The 20,346-nt window shown below is 39.1% G+C and overlaps 2 protein-coding genes across 8 annotated transcripts in view; one reads left to right on the top strand and one right to left on the bottom strand.

Moving 5' to 3' along the window:
- Nucleotides 1-16,972, bottom strand: part of CDCA2 (cell division cycle associated 2) — a 45,204-nt gene extending 28,232 nt beyond the window's left edge. Inside the window, exons 1-7 of one of the 3 annotated variants that reach the window (XM_081135980.1) lie at nt 16,490-16,972; nt 15,354-15,414; nt 15,085-15,258; nt 13,603-13,757; nt 5,718-5,868; nt 4,320-4,516; nt 2,078-2,162 (exon numbers count right to left, since the gene is read on the bottom strand). In XM_081135980.1, the coding sequence (XP_080992106.1) occupies nt 2,078-2,162; nt 4,320-4,516; nt 5,718-5,868; nt 13,603-13,757; nt 15,085-15,258; nt 15,354-15,414 (823 nt within the window). In that variant the 5' untranslated portion in view covers nt 16,490-16,972. Of the gene's footprint in view, nt 1-2,077; nt 2,163-4,319; nt 4,517-5,717; nt 5,869-13,602; nt 13,758-15,084; nt 15,259-15,353; nt 15,415-16,148; nt 16,418-16,489 lie in introns of those variants that run through there. The other 2 variants (XM_081135979.1, XM_081135978.1) reach the window with 2 other exon arrangements.
- A 141-nt stretch (nt 16,973-17,113) lies between these two features.
- KCTD9 (potassium channel tetramerization domain containing 9) overlaps nt 17,114-20,346 on the top strand; it is a 29,828-nt gene continuing 26,595 nt past the window's right edge. For 2 of the 5 annotated variants that reach the window (XM_081136260.1, XM_081136259.1), the window contains exon 1: nt 17,146-17,388. In XM_081136260.1, the coding sequence (XP_080992386.1) occupies nt 17,341-17,388 (48 nt within the window). In that variant the 5' untranslated portion in view covers nt 17,146-17,340. Of the gene's footprint in view, nt 17,389-18,159; nt 18,272-20,346 lie in introns of all 5 variants that reach the window. The other 3 variants (XM_081136262.1, XM_081136261.1, XM_081136263.1) reach the window with 3 other exon arrangements.

Raw genomic sequence — 20,346 nt, 5'->3', positions numbered from 1 at the left:
GACAGAGAACCAGGCACTGATTTGTTGTACAACTTATTTATGCATTCATTGCATGTTTCTTATATGTGTCCTGACTGGGTATCGAACTCACACCTTGGCTAACACTCTAACCAACTGAGCCAGGTCTTTTTTTTCTTTTCTAACTCCAGGGTGCTTTGTGCAAATCCAACTGGTAGACTGCTGGTGAAAATCTTTTTATGGAAAATGACTTGTGATTTAACTTGACAATCTTGTTTTTCCAGATGACTCTAACTTCAGGAAATAATCTAGGCATTATCTGATGGAAATGAGTAGGGGGACCTACCTGATTTATCTTATAAATACAAACTGAATTAAAAAAAAAAAAAGAAAAAAGGCAAGGAAACTAACAAGAAGTGCTAAAGGCCCACATGATTTGATAAATTTGGTGAGGATATCAACATGCAAAATATTAAGCACAGATATATATCTAGGAGAGGAACAGAGGAGGAGAGTTGGATTTCTGGCTCAATAGGTAAAAAGGGCAAAGTGGAGAGGACAAGGGAGATAATGGTGATATCATGTGGGCTCTCTCCTCTCCAAGCTCTCCCTGAACAAAGCACATTTTATCCCACTTTACAAGATCTTTTCAGTCTTCCTAAAGCTGTATGTCTGAAACATAATAACCTCTGGGATGCCACCAAATAACCAGTTTAAAACACTGAAATCAGAAGTAGGCTCTTTTAATCAAGGCCCCACATCTGTGGTAGACTTCTTTCTCTATCTTATATAGTATTTCTGTTTAGGGCCTAGTGAGTTGCTAAAGTGGAGTATGTTGGGCTCCTGCTGTATAGGGAGGTGTCTGGTATGATGATAGTTTTTAATGACCATACTTCATACATTCTATAACTACTGTCAAAGAATATGTCACTCCTAAGACAAAGTCCTATGAGAGTGCAGCAAAAATATTGGTACAAAATGCTGAAGACAAAGGCATCTTATTTCACGTAGGTAACAAGCTCATAACCCAGCTCTGTGTCTCATCCGTCTACTGTATGATTAAAATCAAGAAGTCAGAGCAGATGTATGCTATAAAAAAGGCTAAAGGCTTTTCATGTTGAAGGGAAATAATACTGGAAGGAATGAAGAGTATCAGAAATTGTGTCTAGATGGCTATAAAAGGCTATATCCCCCAAATACATGATTGCTAGAAGGAAAAAATATCTTATGGGGTTTAAAATGAGTATAAATGTAATATAGAAGATATCAATAGTGTAAAGGACCATAAAAGACATGAGTTGGTAGAGAAAAACTAGATCTATACAGTTTGCAAAGTTTCTACATTTTACATTAAATCGTATATTAACTCCAAGGAGGCTGTGAAAGGATGCATGTTGCAATCTCTAAAGTCAAGTTTTAAAAAATGATGCAATAAAGTATAGTTTAAAAGGCAGCAAGAAAGTAGATTTCTTAAAAACAAAAAAAATTCAAATAAACCTAAAAAAGACATGAAGAGGGAAACAAAGGAAAAAAAGATGAAGAGAACAGAAAACGTATGATAAAATGGTAGATTTAAATCAAGTCATATCACTAATGACCTGAGGTTAATGTGCCAAATATTCCAATTAAAAGGAAGAGAATCTCAAATGGATTAAAAAAAACACACCAAACAACAATGCAAGAGTTTTACTTTAAAGAGAGACACAGGTAGGTTGAAAGTAAACCTAATATTTTACTGGTGACTTTCATTCAATACAAGCACAATGATTTTGGAAAAGGCTAAATAAATTTTGAATCCTGGTCCCTTTTCCCAGAACCTTAAAACAAAACAAAACAAAAAAATCATATAGTGTTTTCTCTAACAAAATATACCTGTTACTATGTTTAGAGATCCTAGTCTTTATAATACATTTTATCAGCTTGGAAATATTTCACTAATTCAAAGACGACAAGGTCCTCTCTCAAATAAAAAGAATTCTGAAACATTTCTACTAGACTAAGAGCTCTTAAAATGTAGGGCACTGTTTTAGCATGTAGGTAAACCAACTATAAATGTGTACTGATCAGATGTTTCAATGGGTGAACTGGCATGTATACTAAGGAAAAATTAAGCACTTACCAGCTGAAGCCCTTGTGCACTCAGAAAATGGAATAGATTCTTCAACTAAACATTCAGACTGTGTCAAACCAGGTCCAGAAAATTTCTTGGGGGAAAAAGTTTAAAATGAAAAAGTACCAAATCTTATTAAATACAGAATTACTGTTATCTTCATAATGTTTGAATAAGCAGTACCTAGAAATCTAATGTTAAATTAATCAATAGGCAATTTTATCTATCGATTTTATCACCTTCATTATTTAGTCACAAAAGTATAGGAAAATCTAACTAAAAGCAGAATATTCATTCTAAATGCATCCTAAATATCCTACCAAACAATATTTAGTTTCCTAGGAAAACTTTACAGGACACATTTTTGTTGCCTTGTTGTTTGAAGTCTAGAAACTATGCTAACTATATTCATTAAAGAGGAAATTCTCCAAACAACAGAAAATGTTTTATAATTACTAATTAAAATGTTTTATAATTACTAAATGTTTTATAATTACTAATGTTTTGTTGTATTGATACAACAAAAGTATCAACAGCTAGGATAAGAAAAGCATTAACGGTTAGGATACAAAACACACTCATATTGATGTAGAAGCCATTTCTCAATCACAGCGTGTGTACAATCAATCAAAGTTTTGATAAGAAACAATTATTATCCATTTTGTCAGACAATGATTTCATATTAGAATAAGGTGGAGGGAGTAGAGATTATAAGTGATTCTGAGATACAAATGAAACCTACTGGATCCTGAAGAATCTTTAATTGGCTATCAAACATTTATACCAGTCTAAATAAAATCACTAGGACAGAAAAAAGGTTTCAATTCTAATAGCGTTAGGTGTCTCTTCTCACTGAAGAAATGGGAACCTGTTGTATCAAACCAAAACTAACAGTATGAAACAGGAAGTCACTCAGGAGAGAACTAGCTCCCTGTTTACATCTGTGTGAAGGTCAAGGACATTCGATAGTATTATTCAATTCAGGTTACTTTTTTGATAATCTTAACAGGCTTAAGTAACCAGCAACAAAAATCCCTATAGTTCTTTGAGGCAAGTAAGCAGAGCAAAGGAGCAATTGCTAAATAGCAATTATTTAGAGTGTGTGCTGTCCCTCCCAGGAGCACACCCCACACCTTTCCCTCTCCCTTCCTTCTTCCCCCACAGGTACGTACTGCTAAACTCTAAGGGTCTCCAAGAGACCTGCAACCAGGGAGCAATGGGTAGTGTTCGGGGCTAAACCCCTGACCCTGTGATCAAGGTCCTCTTTTCTCTGACTTCTTAATGAGCCAAAGCAGCTCAGCCTAGGCTCATTTCCCCACCTAGTCCCTTCTCCTGCTGCTTCTTCTGTCCTAGGCTCTTCCTTGTTTTTCTGTTGCCAGCTTTAGTAAACACCCTTTAAAAATCACCTGGACTTGTATTGTAAAATCTTTCCTGCATGAAGTCAAGAACCCACACACTGCCCTAGCTGGTCTGGCTCACTGGTTAGAGCGTCGGCCTGTGGAATGAAGGATTACGAGTTCGATTCTGGCCAAGGGCACAATACCTCAGTTGCAGACTCGATCCCCGGCCGTGGTCAGGGCATGTGTGGGAGGCAACCAATCAATGTGTCTCTCTCACATCGATGTTTTTCTCTCTCTCCCTTCCACTCTCTCTGAAAAGCAATGGGAAAAAAATCCTTGGGTGAGGATTAAAAAAAAAATCCACACACTACCCTGTCCTAAGCAGACCAGCTCAGGACCAGATCCCCTTTCTAGCAACACCAATATCACCCCAATAAATTCAATTAAAAAATAAATAAATAAAATAAAATCATTCCTTGCAAAACAGAAGCAGCAAGGCAGAAGTGCCAAGACCCACAGACCTGAGGAGTACCAGTGATTGATGTGTAAGTAATACACTCAAATGCCAGCCTCCTTTGGCAGACAAAAAGCTGCTTAAGGACGGGACTGTGATTCTGTTGTACCATCAACATCTTCAACAATGCCTCACAAGCATTAGACCACACTGCTTAATCTTTTTATAAAGACTTTTTCAAAAGGCTTTTAAAAAAACCTGTCTCTAACAACTAATAAGCCAACTAACAACACAAATTATTAAGTACGAAATATACACCCGTACATAATCTGAAACGCAGCTACAATATAGCAAGCAGTACTAGGTACTCTAATTGAAAAAAAGGATCACAACAGTCTTAAAACTGCCTTGCCAGGAAATCAAAGCTTCATTTTCTTGTTTCCAATATGTGAACTACCTCAGAAAGATCTACAAGAGAAGTTTCAACAGCGCATGTTCTGTCTGTACTGGAAGGAGCAGCAACATTGAACATCTGGAGGTCAATTGCATTAGTTATATTTTCATCAGAGTTGCTCTGAGAAGATATTCTCCGACGTTTGGATAACTGTGCAGGAAACGCAGACTGCTGACATTCACCAAGGCTTTCCTTCTTGGCTATATATACAAAACAAAATAAAAACAAAGTAACAGGCATGAGTATTTTATTTTACAATATCATTTTATAATTATGTACACCATAATTTTAGTACAGTTTAATTAATGCTCGAGTCTAAAGACTTTAGCAATGAAAAGGAAAATCTAGTACAATTTTTAATTCAAAAAAGAAATGCTAATGGAAAGGCAAGAGAACATGACTACTAAAAAGATAATGCAAATTTACTTAGAATTAAGTTTTTTCAGACTATAAAATGTAGAAAGATATGCTAAAATACATTTGCATTGGTGATAAAGTATCTCATTCTATTTTTAAATTTATATTGAAACTTATTCTTTAGAACATTTCAAAGGATGTGGTTATGTTCTAATATTGATTCTGCTCTGTGTATGATTTTATGAAAAATACAGCCACAATGTGCCCCAGTTCTTAGCTATGAAAAAATACATTTTATTCTTTGCAGAAATATAATAATCATGTTAATAAAACATTTTAAGATCCAGATAAAAATTACAAAAATTTATAGTTTATAAGTTACAAACTACAAATACAAATGAGTAGATGAAAGTGGGTCATGCACTAACAGAGATAGATGAATTAAACTTGTCTTGAGTGCACTCACGCAAGGAGGTGTTGAAATTACTTGAAGGATGGTTCAAGAAGCCAAAACAAAATCATCTGGAACCTTACTTAGGGTGCAGAGCACTAGAGGTATGATTATGATGATTACAGATCAGGCAGAGATTGATTCATCTAATTCTGGTATTTGAAATGCTTAATGATTGGAAAAATCAAAAGTGAAAAAAAAAAATCGGGGATGGGTGTTTGGTATTCATATAAATGCTTGCCAAACTTAATAATAATCCTCTAAAAATCAAGATTTGTACACTCAAATTTGCCACATGGACTATCCTCAAGATGAAATGAGCTAATCAGCTCTGACAGTTTTACCTAAAACTTAACTGTGACCATGTGGAAATGGAGGCTCAGAAATGCTTGGCATCAGGTTTTTTCAAGAAAAACCAGAAATTCAGGTTTTTGCGTGAAACGTCCCAAATTTTAAATGTTAGGCTCCATTTAAAAATACAACTCTGCTCAGAAAGACCGCTTTTGCACTGTGGAACTAAATCTTTTTTTATATCTCAGAGGCTTGTCTGAATACATACAGAAGTCCAAGCTGATTGAATTTTTTCTACTCACTCAAGCCTGTTGTCTCGAACTCTCCCTCTGCCTCTGAGAATTCAGGACGGTCAGTAATTTTTTCCTTTTCCTTTACAGATTGAAAAGCTGACTGGAAGGCAGAAATTCGCTCTCTTAAGGAACTGACATTTCGATACAGTACAGGGCTGCCCTGTTAAAATACAGAGACATATAGGGTATTATAAATCAAATCAAACATAGTTTCTATATTTTAGGCCAAAAAATTATTAAATCTAAAACTAAATACAAAGGCTTTTGGAAGACCAGAGGTAATAAATTAGTGTAGCAGGGCATCTTCTCCCTTAAATCACACATTTTCAGTCTGAATATTCAGTGTGCTGCCATCATCTTAGTTTCTCCCTCTGCTCCTCCCCCAGTTTTTAGCAAAACCTGCACAAAGAGGAATAGCTGTGTGGTATGTATACATGTGTAGCTATGGGCTGGTCAATAATGATACTAACGAGTCTATGGATCAGGTAAGAGAAGTCTGGAGTAGGCAGAAAATGCTTTAAAGAGGAACCCAGACAAAACATATCACCAATTATTTAAGGGCTAACTAATTACTTAAAACATCCATCAAAAATCATCTGCATGATGCCTTTGCCACAGGCAAGTCTCAGGGTACCTGGTTCAATCCAAACTAGTCCCATTACTCATTTTCATTCATACACACCCTCTCCCTAGTAGGCCAGAACAACACACAGGTTTTCCCAAGTAGCTCAGATACCCACTCTCAAATTGACCCTCTTCTATGGCTTCCCCAGCTAACTTTTTTTCATTTCATGGACCCTACCTCCTTAGAGCTGAAAGCCAGCCACTGACTTAAAATACAAAGCCAAATAGTTAGACGGTCTACGCACAATTCTCTGCAAACTCTAACAGGGTTTCAGCCAAAGATGCACAAAATGAAACTGATACAAGCAGAGACAGAAGTCCCAGATAAATGCAAGTAATGTACAATTTAAGAGTTCTGTTTACCCATAAAACAAACTACTGGTTATGTTCTCTATGCAGGATCTCCACCCCGTCGTCCCCCCTCTTTTTTAGACTAACAACATATTTCCACTGCTTTGGAGCTTGTGGCAATTAACAAAATTATACCAATAGGCAAAAGTTAAAGTAAAAAAATAACTCCCTTTAAGATATTGTATGGAGGAGAATCAGTTAAAATCTTGAAGCCATGTTTGATGGTGAATCTGCTCACACACTTGATTCTATTCCCAGTTAAATACATTCAGAAAGCAAACTCTGTTACATAATAACAGAACATTTAAATATTCCAATGACTGATGACATAAACCCTTATGACATAAACAGCATTCATGAAAAGCTGGTGGTCAACTCTAATCTATATGAGATATAGAGAAAGGGGTTATCCCACAGTCCTAAATTTACCTCAAATATGCTTTTTTGGTACTCATATTTGAGCATGGTAGGGGTAGGTTCAGTATCCTAGGAATCTGGAGCACTTTGAAATGCTGCTTAAAACAAATTTTAGGTTCCCTCAGTCAAAACTGCTTTTTTCTGATGGAGAATAACTTACAAAGTAAATGAAACATTCAAAATGGACTTCTTTTTTGATGCTTTTGTCTTATAAATTATGTCAGTGAACAACCTTTTCCACATGCCGGAAACTGTTCCAGGGGCTGAGGGTGAAGGGGGGACGTTACGTTCTAGAGTAAAATTCTGAAAACACATTTAGTTTTAAGTACAAGTGGTGCTATTGAGAAGATAAAAAGGAATGGTGATTCAGTAACTAAAAGGGCTTCCTAGCTTGAATCAGAACAGTCCTCTATCTGAAGGAATATTTGAGTTGAAACCAAAACAATGAGAAAGTGGTAGTTAAGGGAAGATATTGGGGGAGGGAGACATTCTACAAGAACAAGGTAGAACAAAAGCAAAGGCCCAGACTGAAATAGGATGTAGCAGAAAGAAGACCAAGGGTGCTCAGAGACGAAAGGAGATAGGGAGATGAGGCTAGTGGTGGGCAAGGCTCCGATCAGAGGCGTGATGTGATAAAGGCTTCAAGAGGGGTTTGGGTTTCAGTCAAGTTATAACAGGAAGCCATTTTAAGCAGCAGAGGGAACGACCTGACTGCTCTGTGAAATGGTGAATGAATTAGGGACAAGTTAGAGTGAAATTAGCAATTAGGAAAGTAGTTGGTGATCTAGGCAGGCATGAAGTGAGCTGTGGGGACATGAGGAACTGCAGATAGATTTTTGACATATAATAATGATGGGCTGGATATGTAAGATGAAGAAAAAAGGAACCAAGGAATATTGACAGGTAACTGGGACTAAGTAACTGGATAATGATAGACATAGTGACATGGGGAAGGGGAGGATCTGATAAGGAATAGAAATCTGTAATTTGGTTGGGACCATGTAATGCTTGAAATCTTATTTATAAAACCCAAGTAGAGAAGTTGAACAGCAACTGGGTATCTAGGCCTGGAGCTCTAGGGAGCTCTGGGTCAACACTGGACATTTTAGAGTCATGTGTCTATAGACGTTCAAAGCCATAAATTAGACTGCATAAGGAAACCAAAGAAAAGGGGGCAGAGTAGAACCCTGGGACAATTAAGTATTTTTGAGGGGAAAACTAAGAAAGAGCTGGAACCAGCCAATATTTTTCTTGCTTAATTGCTACTTCTTAATCTTTCAGTGTTGAAGCATTAGCTATTGACTTCCCACTATGGATGATGCAAATCTAGCCCTCTTTTTTCCTCATACCTATTATCATACATACACATATGTACTTCGATCCTGTACAACTTCCCAGTAGATTGGTTACATCAGTATTCAAATGTTCACATTATTATGACCATGTATGTTGTTGTGATCTGGTTTTTCTTCTGCAGTTATCTTATGCTCCTTTCCTTTGGCATTATTTTCTGTTAGCACAAACAAACCTTGATATCTCTAACTCTTCTTAGACCTACATGGTGACCCTTTTCTGTGCCTATTCATCTAGCAAAACTTGAATAGTTTGCCCTGTCTCCACTTCTTCCCTCCTATCCTCTCCACTACTGCTAGCTATTCCAATTAGACTTTTGTTTTTACCACTCCATTGAAAATATTCTTGTCATCGTTCATCCCAAATGTCCAAGACAAAGATAAAATCTAAATTTGCATCTTACCCAACCTTTCCTCAGGTTTTTTCCCTTTTCCTCAGTTTTTGATGCATTTGACCACTCCCTCTTTGAAACACTCTCTTCACTTGGTTTCTGGACTGCCCCACTAACCTGATTTTCTTCCTGTGCCACTGGTCATTCTTTCTGTGCTTCATTTGCTGAAGCAATTAGAAAGGAAGAAATAAAACTGTCCCTATTTGCAAATGGCATATTAAACAAAAATCTGTTGCATTTCTATATAACAACAAACTTTCTGAAAGAGAAATTAAAAAACAATTGCATTTACAATTGCATCAAAAAAACATACAAAAACCTAGGAACAAATTTAACCAAGGACATGAAAGACCTGTACACTGAAAATTTTAAGAAATTGATGAAGACACAAATAAGTGGAAAGATATTTTGTGCCCATGGATTGAGAGAATTAATACTGCTAAAATGTCCGTAGTACCCAAAGCAATCTATAGATTCAATACGATCCCCATCAAGATTCCAATTGCATTCACTACAGAAATAGAACATTCATAAAATTTGTATGAAACTACAAAAGATCTTGAATAGTCAAAGTAATCTTAAGAGAGAAGAAAGCTGGAGGCATCATACTCCCTAACTTCAAACTATATTACAAAGCTATAGTAATTAAAACAGTATGATACTGGCACAAAAACAAACACAAAGATCAATAAAACAAGAACAGAGAACCCAGAAGTAAACCCAGGGATATATGGTCAATTTATGACAATGAAGCAAAGAACATACAAAGGAGAAAGGACAGTTTCTTCAATAAAAGGTGCTGGGAAAAATGAACGGCCACATGCAAAAGAATGAAAATGGACCACTATCTTCCACCATACACAAAACTTAACTCAAAATGGATTAAAGGCTTGAATGTAAAACGTGAAACCATAAAACTCCTAGAGAAAATATAGGCGGTGAGCTCCTTGACATCAGTCTTGGCAGACATTTTTGATTTGGCAACAACATAAAAAATAAACAAGTGGGACTACATCAAACTAAAAAAGGTTCCACAAAGCAAATACACATCAGTGAAATGAAAAGGCAACCTACCAAATGGGAGAAAATATTTGCAAATCTATATGTGATAAGAGGTTAACATCAAAAATATATAAAAAACTCATACAACTCAATTGCAAAACAACAAACAAAAAAATGGGCGGAAGATCTCAATAGATAGTTTTCCAAAGAAAATAAACAGATACACAAAAAGGCATTCAGCATGACTAATCATCAGGGAAATGCAAATCAAAACCATAATGAGATATCACCTCACACCTGTCTATTATTAAAAAGACAACAAATAACAAGTGTTGATGAGGATGTAGAGAGAAGGGAAAAACCATCTTGCACTGTTGGCGAAATGGCAAGTTGGCACAGCCACTCTGGAAACGCTACGGAGTTTCCTCAAAAAATTAATAGAAACAGAGCTACCATATAAACCCACAATTCCACTTTTGCGTTTATCAAAGAAAACAAAAACACTAATTCGAAAGATATACACACCCCTATGTTCATTGAAGTATTAGTTACAATAGCCAAATATGTGAACAACCTACACACACACACACACACACACACACACGCACGCACGCACGCACGCACAGTGGAATGTTATTCAGCCATAAAAAAGAATGAAACCTTGTCATTTGGAACAGCACGGATGGACCTAGAGAGTATTATGTTAAATGAATTAAGAGAAGAACAAATACCGTATTATTTCACCTATAAGTGGAATTTAAAAAAAAAAGCAAACAAACAAACAAAACAAAGCAGAAACAGACTCATGGAAGCTGAGATCAAACTCATGGTTGCCAGAAGGGAAGGGTTTGTGGGAAGGGCAAAAAAAGTGAAGAAGAGTTAAGAGGTCCAAATTTCCAGTTATAAGTCACGGGGATTTAATTGGGGATAAATTAAAAGACTAAACAGCCCAACTGGGCATGGCTCAGCAGTTGAGCATTGACCTAGGATCCAGGAGATCGTGGTTCGATTCCCAGTCAGAGCACATGCCTGGGTTGCCAGCTCAATCCCCAATCGGGGGCGTGCAGGAAGCAGCCAATCAATGACGACTCTCTCATCACTGATGTTTCTCTCTCTCCCCCTCCCTTCCTCTCTCTGAAATCAAAAGATATATTTAAAAAAAAAAAAAAGAACAAAGTAAATAGTAACCTACAGGAAAAACAAAAATTAAAAATTATGCAAAACAGGACTATGACCATAACATACTACATAGCAGCCTGTAAAAAACGTCTACATGGTTAAATATGCATGATAAACCCTAATTTAAACAAAAAAATTGTAATTAACTATATTGGAAGAAATGGGACAGCTATGGTTAGGAAATGTGAGAAAGCAAAATCTTCATTTCTCACAGAAATAACGATAGTAAATCTAAAGCACACCATATTCCAGGCACAGTTGTAAGTATTTCATACCTATTAATTTATTCATCCTCATAAAAACCTACTATTATAACAGTAACAACAGAAAATAATTTTATACATGAGGAAACTGACACAGAAAATTTAAAAGTCACAATAATAAAGCCAAGAACCAAACCCCACACTGTAGCTCCACAGCACACATTCGTATCTATTCTAACAGTAGTTCTCAGAAGTCTTTACACTCTTAAAAATGATTGAAAACACCAAAAACTTAGTTCATGTTGGTTGTATCTGTCAAGAGTATTTTAATCGCCTTTCAAGAATTGTGGATATTCTTCTTTAATGCAGTCCAAAACACAGTTCATGTTGGTTGTACCTATCAAGAGTATTTTAATAGCCTTTCCAGAATTGTGGATATTCTTCTTTAATGCAACCCAAAACTTAACAAAGATTTCTTAAAGGTTTGTTGCAATGTCAAATATAAAATCATTATCAATAAACTTCTCATATTCTCTTATGTTAAAATCCCTGGGTCAACCTGGCCAGTGTGACTTAGTTGGTTGGGCTTCATGAGGTTGCTGGTTTGATTTCCCGCCAGGGCAGATGTCTGGGTTGCGGGCTCCATCCCTGGTGGGGGGCTTGCAGTAGGCAGCCAATCCACATTTCACTTTCACGTCCATGTTTTGTTTGTTTCCCTTTCTCTCTCTCTCTCTCTCTCTCTCTCTCTCTCTCTCTCTCTCTCTCTCTCTGTGTCCCTCCTTACCTCCCTCCCTGTTCCTTCCTCTCTTTCTGAAAATCAATAAAAAATCTTAAAAAAATTTCCATGGGTCTATCTTGCAATTTGAGGGTATATTTTGCATGCACTGGTCATTTAAAAAATACGGGTTCTTCACCTATGCAGATTTCCAAATGTTGACACCTTTTGCTATGCAATATCAAAACATCACCTTCATTAATATCCTCATTGATCTATCAGAAAATTATACCTACCGGGAAGTTATCAAGCTAATGGTGGTGAATTTTTTTCTGAAATTCTAATTTCGTCTTGAAAACTTAAAAATTTTTATTGGTAAGAAATATCTCATTTTTTCCTTTATTTGGCACACTCATTTTTGAAAAAATGTCAGCCACATTTCCTGCTCTGATGATGCCTATCAGTCATTCTTTCAAGTAAAAATTACGTTCTGTGAAAAATGGTTAATTCAGCTCGCAGCTCAAACAATCACACTCAGTTTTTCTCAAAACATTCACACTTCTGTATGTACTTTGGAAGTACTTGATGCATACTTCCCATTTCACTGCCCGTAATATTCAAGGGTTGAGAATTAATAAAATGTATAATTTGTATTGCTTCATCAAGTATGTTAAGTGAAACTGGCATTATTACCATTTCTTGTGAATGCTCGTCAGTGATGAATAAAATGATGGCTTGGTGACATCAGTTTTACCCAGCACTGTTTTTACACCATAGACATAAACATCAACACAGTGAAAAAGGCAAATAGCATCTTAGGGATAACAGGAAAAAATAGTTTTGACATCTTGAATGGAACTCAGGGATCCCCAGGGATATGCAGGTAACCTTTGAGAACCACTGCACTGCACTATATGGCCTCATGCATACACACTGTCTAACACTGAAAAATAAATGGCAATGGAAGTACATTTTAAAATAGGAAGGCCAATACCACACGAGTCAAAAGCAGCTGTTCTTCAAGAAGGATAACTGGGGACTGTGTCTTTCACAGCAAGACTTGTACTACTATTTGACTTACAGGGGCCTGTATTATTCTACTAAAAATATGCAAAAATACCTAAAAAGTTCCCTATCAGCAGACAAATAAGTTGTTCCCTTCCACAGGCTATCCCAAATACATTTTGTCCTGGGGGAACTCTTGCCCTATATGCCAACACATAGCAGTCACAAAAAAATACATACTTAGAGATAAGCTATCAAAAGAAAAGGGTTGGAAAACACTGCCTCACTTCACTACAGAAAAAGACATTAACTAGAAAAGAATTTGCAAAATAAAATAGAAAGCCATTTCTATCTCAAATCATATAACTTAATACAGGGGTGGGCAAAAGTAATTTACAGTTGAGAAACAGTTTTCTTCTTATATCATTATTAATTAATTATTGTATTATTTTCCATATGAACTATAAACCTATCTTTGCTTCCCCCCCCCGTATATCCATGCTCAACATCATCATTTACACTAACTGCACACTCTGACAGAGAAAATACCACCTCTCTATATCCAAAATAGGGAGAAACACTTTACAAAAGCTTTGTAAATCAGCAAAACATTCTCCCTAGAATTCATGTCAGAACTTAAAAGAAAAATCATACCAGAAAAGGGAAATTCTGTGTCAAAGGACAGTTCTCTGCATTCTTTAAATTCCGTTGCTGAGCAATGAACCGAATCAGATTGTTTGTTTCAGGAGAGCCCCGAACACCAACTGTAGAGCGTCGTCTGGATTTTTTAAGGTAGGATGATGACTTTCCTATAATGAAAACTCTCTTTTAAATTGGAACAAAACAAGGCAATCATCAGTAATCACGTCCTGAAGATCTGTGATGTACCAATCTGAGAGTCATGACAGACACATGGTACAGAAATCTAAGTAGAGAATTACAGGCAAAATTGCTCATACATGATCAGTTGGATAGAAATCTTTGTTTTGTCCATTGATTTATTCCATGTTCCTGGAACAGTACCTGGTATACAAAAGGTATTTATTAAATATAGTTGTGTGGAATGAACGTATGAACATATTTATAATAGTTCTCAGTTTTGTTTCCTATTTTCTGCACACAGAGGGGGTGATGACTTGCTTTGGAATAAGACTTTTTTCTGAATTTGCCAGTTTAATCCCCATGGACTGAAAGGAAAGATCTCCACCTAGCCACAGGTACTTTCCTATTCTCAATTCTTCAAGGTAAGGTGTTTCTCTTAGATACCTATCTACTTTTGGCACACTACCCTGAATTCTGGCCATATGCCTAAGCACACAAAATAAATCTAGATTTTTACAGGTCTAAAAGTGATGTTCTTGAGAAGAAAACATGGACTAGCCTGCCACTTTAGTCTTTCCTCCATCAGGTAAGGGCACTAGAATCACATTAATCTGGGGAATGGGGTTATTTTTCTTTTTCCTTTCCTCTCTTTTTTAGATGGATACCAATTCAAAAGACCCCGAGTCCCCTGAAACCAAAGAGTCTGCTATTAATGCTGGTATGTAGTGATCTGTGGCCTCCCCATTTGACTTTCACCTCCCCCATTACCTTCCATTTCTAAATGCTGTTCTCAAATCTAATACCTCTCCCATATTTCTCCTTCATCTAAGTCAGACTTCACAGTGGAATTTCATTTCTACTCCTTGAAGATTAGTTTGAGCCAATTTTCTGTTTGTGGTTTTGAAAGAAGCAAACTCCAATCCTTCAATGTAATATTTTTTTAATTGCTCTTCAAATTTCTTATTTTTGCCATGTGACCACAAAACATCTTACTATTTATAGTACACACACTCCTGTATCCCATGTGTTGGGTCAAAAAGTGATTCACACACACAGTCTTTTCCAGTTTGGGCATGAAGGACAACTCCGACTTAGGAACATCATCACGCTGGGTGGCCTGGGACCCTGGTCTCCCGCTCTGCTGGATGAACTGTGCATGTTCACAGAACTTTCTCTGATCAAGCAAGTTTTCAGAGTCAATCAATTTAGATATGTAAAGTAATAAGATACACAGGATAGGTGAACAAAGTTGAGTTATATTAAAGCTATTTTTAAACGTTAAAAGCACTGCAGTAGAGTAACAACTTCTCTTACCTGAAGAGTTCTTTACAAAGCTTTCAGATGTAATTCCCAACTGCTCTACAGTTACTGTGGAAAAGTCCAAAGGTGACTTAAAATTCTCTGGCGTGGAAGGATTAGGAGTCACTTCAGCTGCATGCTTCTGAGATGTTACAAGATTCTCACTTCCCAAAGTGAAAGAGGGGTTTTCTGAAACAGACAACACGTTGAGGAGGCTAAGCATCATTATGAAGACAAATACCTAAATCTTAAATTTCACAAGGAGGCCACAGATCACTACATACCAGCATTAATAGCAGACTCTTTGGTTTCAGGGGACTCGGGGTCTTTTGAATTGGTATCCATCTAAAAAAGAGAGGAAAGGAAAAAGAAAAATAACCCCATTCTCCAGATTAATGTGATTCGATGAAGACCCTCCTTCAAGACTGAATTCTGACACAATCTACACTGGTAAGGAAATCGGTAGGGAGAGTACTTTTGGAACTCAAATTAGAGGGAAATGGAAGACGCTGCTGTTCGAGATAAAACAAAGCCAGGCCCCATACTACAAAGCCAGCGATTTTCAACCAGTGTGCTGCCAAGAATTTTTAAAACATGCAGTACCTGACAATTTAGTCAGGGGCACTGACCTCTTTTCCCTTAGATTGTCAAGTTTAAAAAAATGACAACAGCCAACACAACCATAGCCGTCCGGTGTGAATGAATCAAAATTATACCTTTTTTGGTCAGATCAGCAAAAAATATATTTCGTGGTGTGCTGTAGAATTTTAGTCATTAATTTGTGTGCCGTGAGATGAAAAAGTTGGAAAAGCGCTGCTATGAGCCATGGCTTTTCAATCTTAGCAAACACCTGCATCACCTGGGTACCCTGCTAAAGGCCTAGCTTGCGGATTCCCAGGAAGTCTAATTCAGGAGGTGGGGCTGGGCCCCGGGAATCTGCATTTTGAACAGCACGCGGGTGATCCAGCCCAGGTCGCAGGAGAGCCACGATCTCCGTGGGGCAGGATAAGCAGAAGACACTTATGAGAAACAGCACTTCCGTGATCGACCCGAAATCCAAACCAGGACACCTGCCCTACCTCGCGCTCCCGCAGCCTGGCTCTCCTCCCGCTTCGGTTTATTTTGAACGCAACGCTCCGCCCCGCCGCACACGAGTGTCGTGGCTGTCTTGCCTTCTAAACCTCGGCTCTTTCCTCCTGAAGGGTTCGCTCGAGAGCCAGGAGCCGGGGGAACTGCCTGGTCCCGGCCACCGATTACCCCGACACGCCGCCCGCGGAGCCTCCACTTCAGCTCCGCGCGGCCGCCGCCCGCCGTCGGATTCAAATCGCCCGCGGCCTCAGCACACCGACGTGGCTCTACGAATCTCTACGCCGCCACCCGCACGTGTCCGCGCGCACCCCGAAACCTCCCAGGCCTCTACCTCGCCGTCCCAGGAACACGAGTGGTTCGTGAGGTCGGAGAGAAGCGACCGCTCGCTGCGGGCGACTCGCTGAGGAGAATGCGGCTAACCCGCGTCCGTGGGGACTACTTACCCTGAGAGTCTCGCGGAGGAATCCTTCGGTTAGCTCTTCGATCCGCCCCCCCGGCCTTTCGATTGGATGCTGTAAACTTCGAAAAGAACGACTGGACCAATCAAGACAGAAAGACGGGCTGGTTCTAACCCAATCAGCCAGCTCCGACGGCAGCCGTTTCCTCTGCGGGTTGAGCGATGGGAGGGGTTAGAGCCGGAGGTGCTGACTGACCGGAGTCACTTCTGGCGCTCGGCTTCCCTCAAACCCCACCTCCGTATGCAGATGAGATCTACCTGGTGCTGGGTTTGCGCCTGCTCAATAACGCTTAGAGCCGCGGTTGGGCTCCAAGTTCTGCTCTGATTGGCTGATAACCTTTCCCTGCCACACAGCAGCCTCTCTTTCCTCCCATCACCGGGGCGGAGTTAGTATGAGCCCACCCAATACAGGGTGATGATTGGCGGAGTGCTGACCGGCGCTGCCGGATAATTGGTCCAGCTTAGAGTCACTCTGGGGGAGGTTGGGGGAAGGGCCCCAGACTGGCTGCGGAGCCGCGGGGCGGGGTGGGCAGGAGGACCGGCCAACCGTGGGGTGCGGGATCCAGAGTGTGCGTGTGTGTGTCTCTACGGGAAGGAAGGTGGCGAAGGGAGGAGAGTCCGAGTGGGTGGAGGGAGGGGAAGGGCGGGAGAAGAAGAAGGTGGGAGGAGAGCCAGGTGGGAGGGTGGCGACTCACTCAGGATCAGGACCCAGTGGGGGCAGCGCGATGAGGCGGGTGACCCTGTTCCTTAACGGCAGCCCCAAGAATGGAAAGGTAAGGGGGTCGGGAGGAGGCGAGGCGGGCCGGGCTGCGGGCGGCGAGGGCAGCGGAGTGCGGAGCGGGCTCGCAGGGCAGGGGGCTGAAGTTTGGGGACCGGGGCTGGGAGGTGGGCGTGCACCCGGATGGGGGGTGCCCGGGACGTGAAGGTCGGGTCCCCGCGGCCTCCAGATTCCTACCTCGAGCCTGCCCTTGGACTCCCCAGCCGTCCTGGGGACTAGCGCAGGTTCGGTTTGTGCTGAATCGTTCCCAAGTCCAGGTGTGGGGCGGGGAGAACGGAGGGCATGGGAGGGCCGCTGTCACCTGAGCGCTAGGTACAGACGCTCCTCTTCCCACCTCCTCCCGGGGGACCCCCTGCCCACCACCCCTGGCTAGAGAAGGCGCGTCTTTCCACCTCCGTCCTCACTGATGGTCCGCTCCAGACAGTGGTGGTAACAACTAAGGCATGCAAGGTTGATCGGATGAAAAAAATGTAAACTCTATCAGCGGATAAGTGAAATAGTCTTCTATCCTAGGCCGAATAGAGGACCGAAAATCAGGGGCATTTTCTTGATGGTTCCCTCTCTTAGGTGCCCCAAGTCCCACCCCCCGCCAAAGTTCTGTACTCTTTTATCTCCTGATTTTAGTTCCTTAGGGGACTGTGACAATAGGCCCAAAAGGGACTGATTTGACCCTTACTCCTTTCTGTGTTAGGCCTTTGTTGAGGGTGTGGTACTAAATATTTTTCCAACGCCAGAGCAAGCCAAAATGAATCTTTTTCCTTCTCAGCTCTTGCCCCACCCGTGAAAGTTGTTCGACTGCTTTGGAAAATTTGACTGTTCAAGGCAGACATTCATGTGGCTAAATGACATTTAGAAGTGACTAAGCCTTAGAATCAAAGGTAAAGGTAAACTGGCCTCACTGTATTAGTTGCCAGAATACTTTGCTGCGTATTTTGGAAACACTGTCAATTTCTAAATAGTGTAATTGTGCCACGGTATAAAAGATGATTTTCCAACATATTCTGCAGTTTTGAGTAAGTGTGCTCTAAAAGTCTGAACCACAGTGTGGTTTGTTGACTCTAATTTTGTGTTCTGGTCTTAGAGATTTAATACCCATATATAATACGGAACTGGCATAAGTTCAAGTTTCTGAGTTTTCATGAATGCTGCCTCAAAAGATGCTTCCCAAGATTTACATTATTTCTGACCATTAACTTTTTCTCAACCTGTTTTGTCTGTTACTAGCTACATTCTAAAACTTACATGGTTACTGGGAGAAAGATTTAGTATATCCAAAGTTACAGTTGTATGTTCTCAAAAGCAGACCTCTGACTGACCTTTTCATCCAATATCTGCTGTGTTATTCCATGAAAGACAAGATGTTTAGAATCAGGCATAAATATTTAACTATGCCGTAAATTTCTTCTGAAACCACTGAATTTTGTTCTTGTCAAAGATTGGCTGTGTTAGTCTTGCCATATTATCTTTAATAAAAATTTTAAGCTGTCTAGTTTTGACTGCATTAGATTTTGGATTTAAATTTTATTTGCTTTAAAAAGATTTTGCTAGAGAATCTCAGAAGATTGGAAAAACACATCTCAGATAATTAAAGATAAATGTTTATGTTAAAAAAGATCATAGAAACCCAAACTGGAAAATATTAGTATGAGTCAATATTAAAAATAAATCATGCCATAATCTTTACTACTCAACTGGAAAACATACTCTATGCCAAACTTGTCAGGGTTTCCTCTCCTCTCACTTAAGCTGATTAAAAAATAGTATTAAAATTACTTTATTTGACAAAAGAGCAGAATAGTACACAACAGATTGCATTTTTAATTTTTATATAAATAAAGTGACTGTATTTAGCCAGAATGGCATAACAATGACATAATGTTCATGAACATGCTGGGAAAAAAGCATTACTACAAAATAGAGTTTGATTTTCCCATCCACCAGTTGGGATGTCTGTGTTACTCCCATGATCTCCTTATTTACCTAGCTCGTATTTTTGTTTCCTGCTCATAAGAATGTGTATTTTTTTCAAATAAGTTAATGCCCTGTAAAACTTTTTCAGTGGTTGCCAGAGAGGGCCATGAAGCCTGGGGTTGGAAAGTACAGAGTCACTGCAGGGGACACATGTGCTCACATGACTTTCCTGTGTAATTAGTGAATAAACAAGTGTAACTAGTGGACGTTTTGATGTGGAAGGGAAGGAAGGCTGTGTAATCTCTAAAACAGTGCTTTCCCCCGATGAGATGGTATGCGACAGACATACAAGACAATCCAGTGGAGTTCAAGGAGAAATGTTATACCTTCGATTTATTTTTTCTTAAAAAGATAAAGTAATGCTAAAACTTGGTGTGTGTCTTTCCCATTCCAAAAAGACACAGATGCTTTCAGCCACCAAATGTCTCAGCTAGTCCCAAGCCTTCTGGGAGATGGGGGTGTGTTCACATGGGCAACTTCTTCACTGGGTTGGTTCACTTTAGCATGTTGTGATGTGTGGAAGCTTACAAGGACCAGGTTAAGATTCACATTAATTTTTAACTAAATTAACCCATACCAAAATGCCAAGTGGCTTTAAAAAATTTCTTCAGAGAAGCTGCAGATTGAAGAGTATACCAATCCTGCAAGCACAAATAAGCAATGAGAAAATGGCTGAGTTGCCCCTTGTTCTGATATAAACTATGAGATTTTTACAAAATAGTGGATCTCTTTGGATCTGAGAAGTCAAAAAGTGCCAAATTTTGAAGAAGACTATGTAAACTCTTATTTAATAACCGCTATTAATAATAAATGCTCTCTAAGTTTATACTATTTTTCTTTGAAATTATTATCCAGTGATAGGATGAGGTCATCCCAATTAGCAAGACATTTAAAAATATTTTCCAGCACATGAAGACAGACAATTTCAGAACTTCTTTATTTCTTTTTTAAAAATATATATTTAAAGTCAATTTTGTATTTG

Source organism: Miniopterus schreibersii (assembly GCF_964146895.1).
Source record: "Miniopterus schreibersii genome assembly, chromosome: 4".
Taxonomy (NCBI): Eukaryota; Metazoa; Chordata; class Mammalia; order Chiroptera; family Miniopteridae; genus Miniopterus; species Miniopterus schreibersii.
Note: the sequence above shows the minus strand (reverse complement) of the source record. Positions and strands in the feature narration are given on the sequence as shown.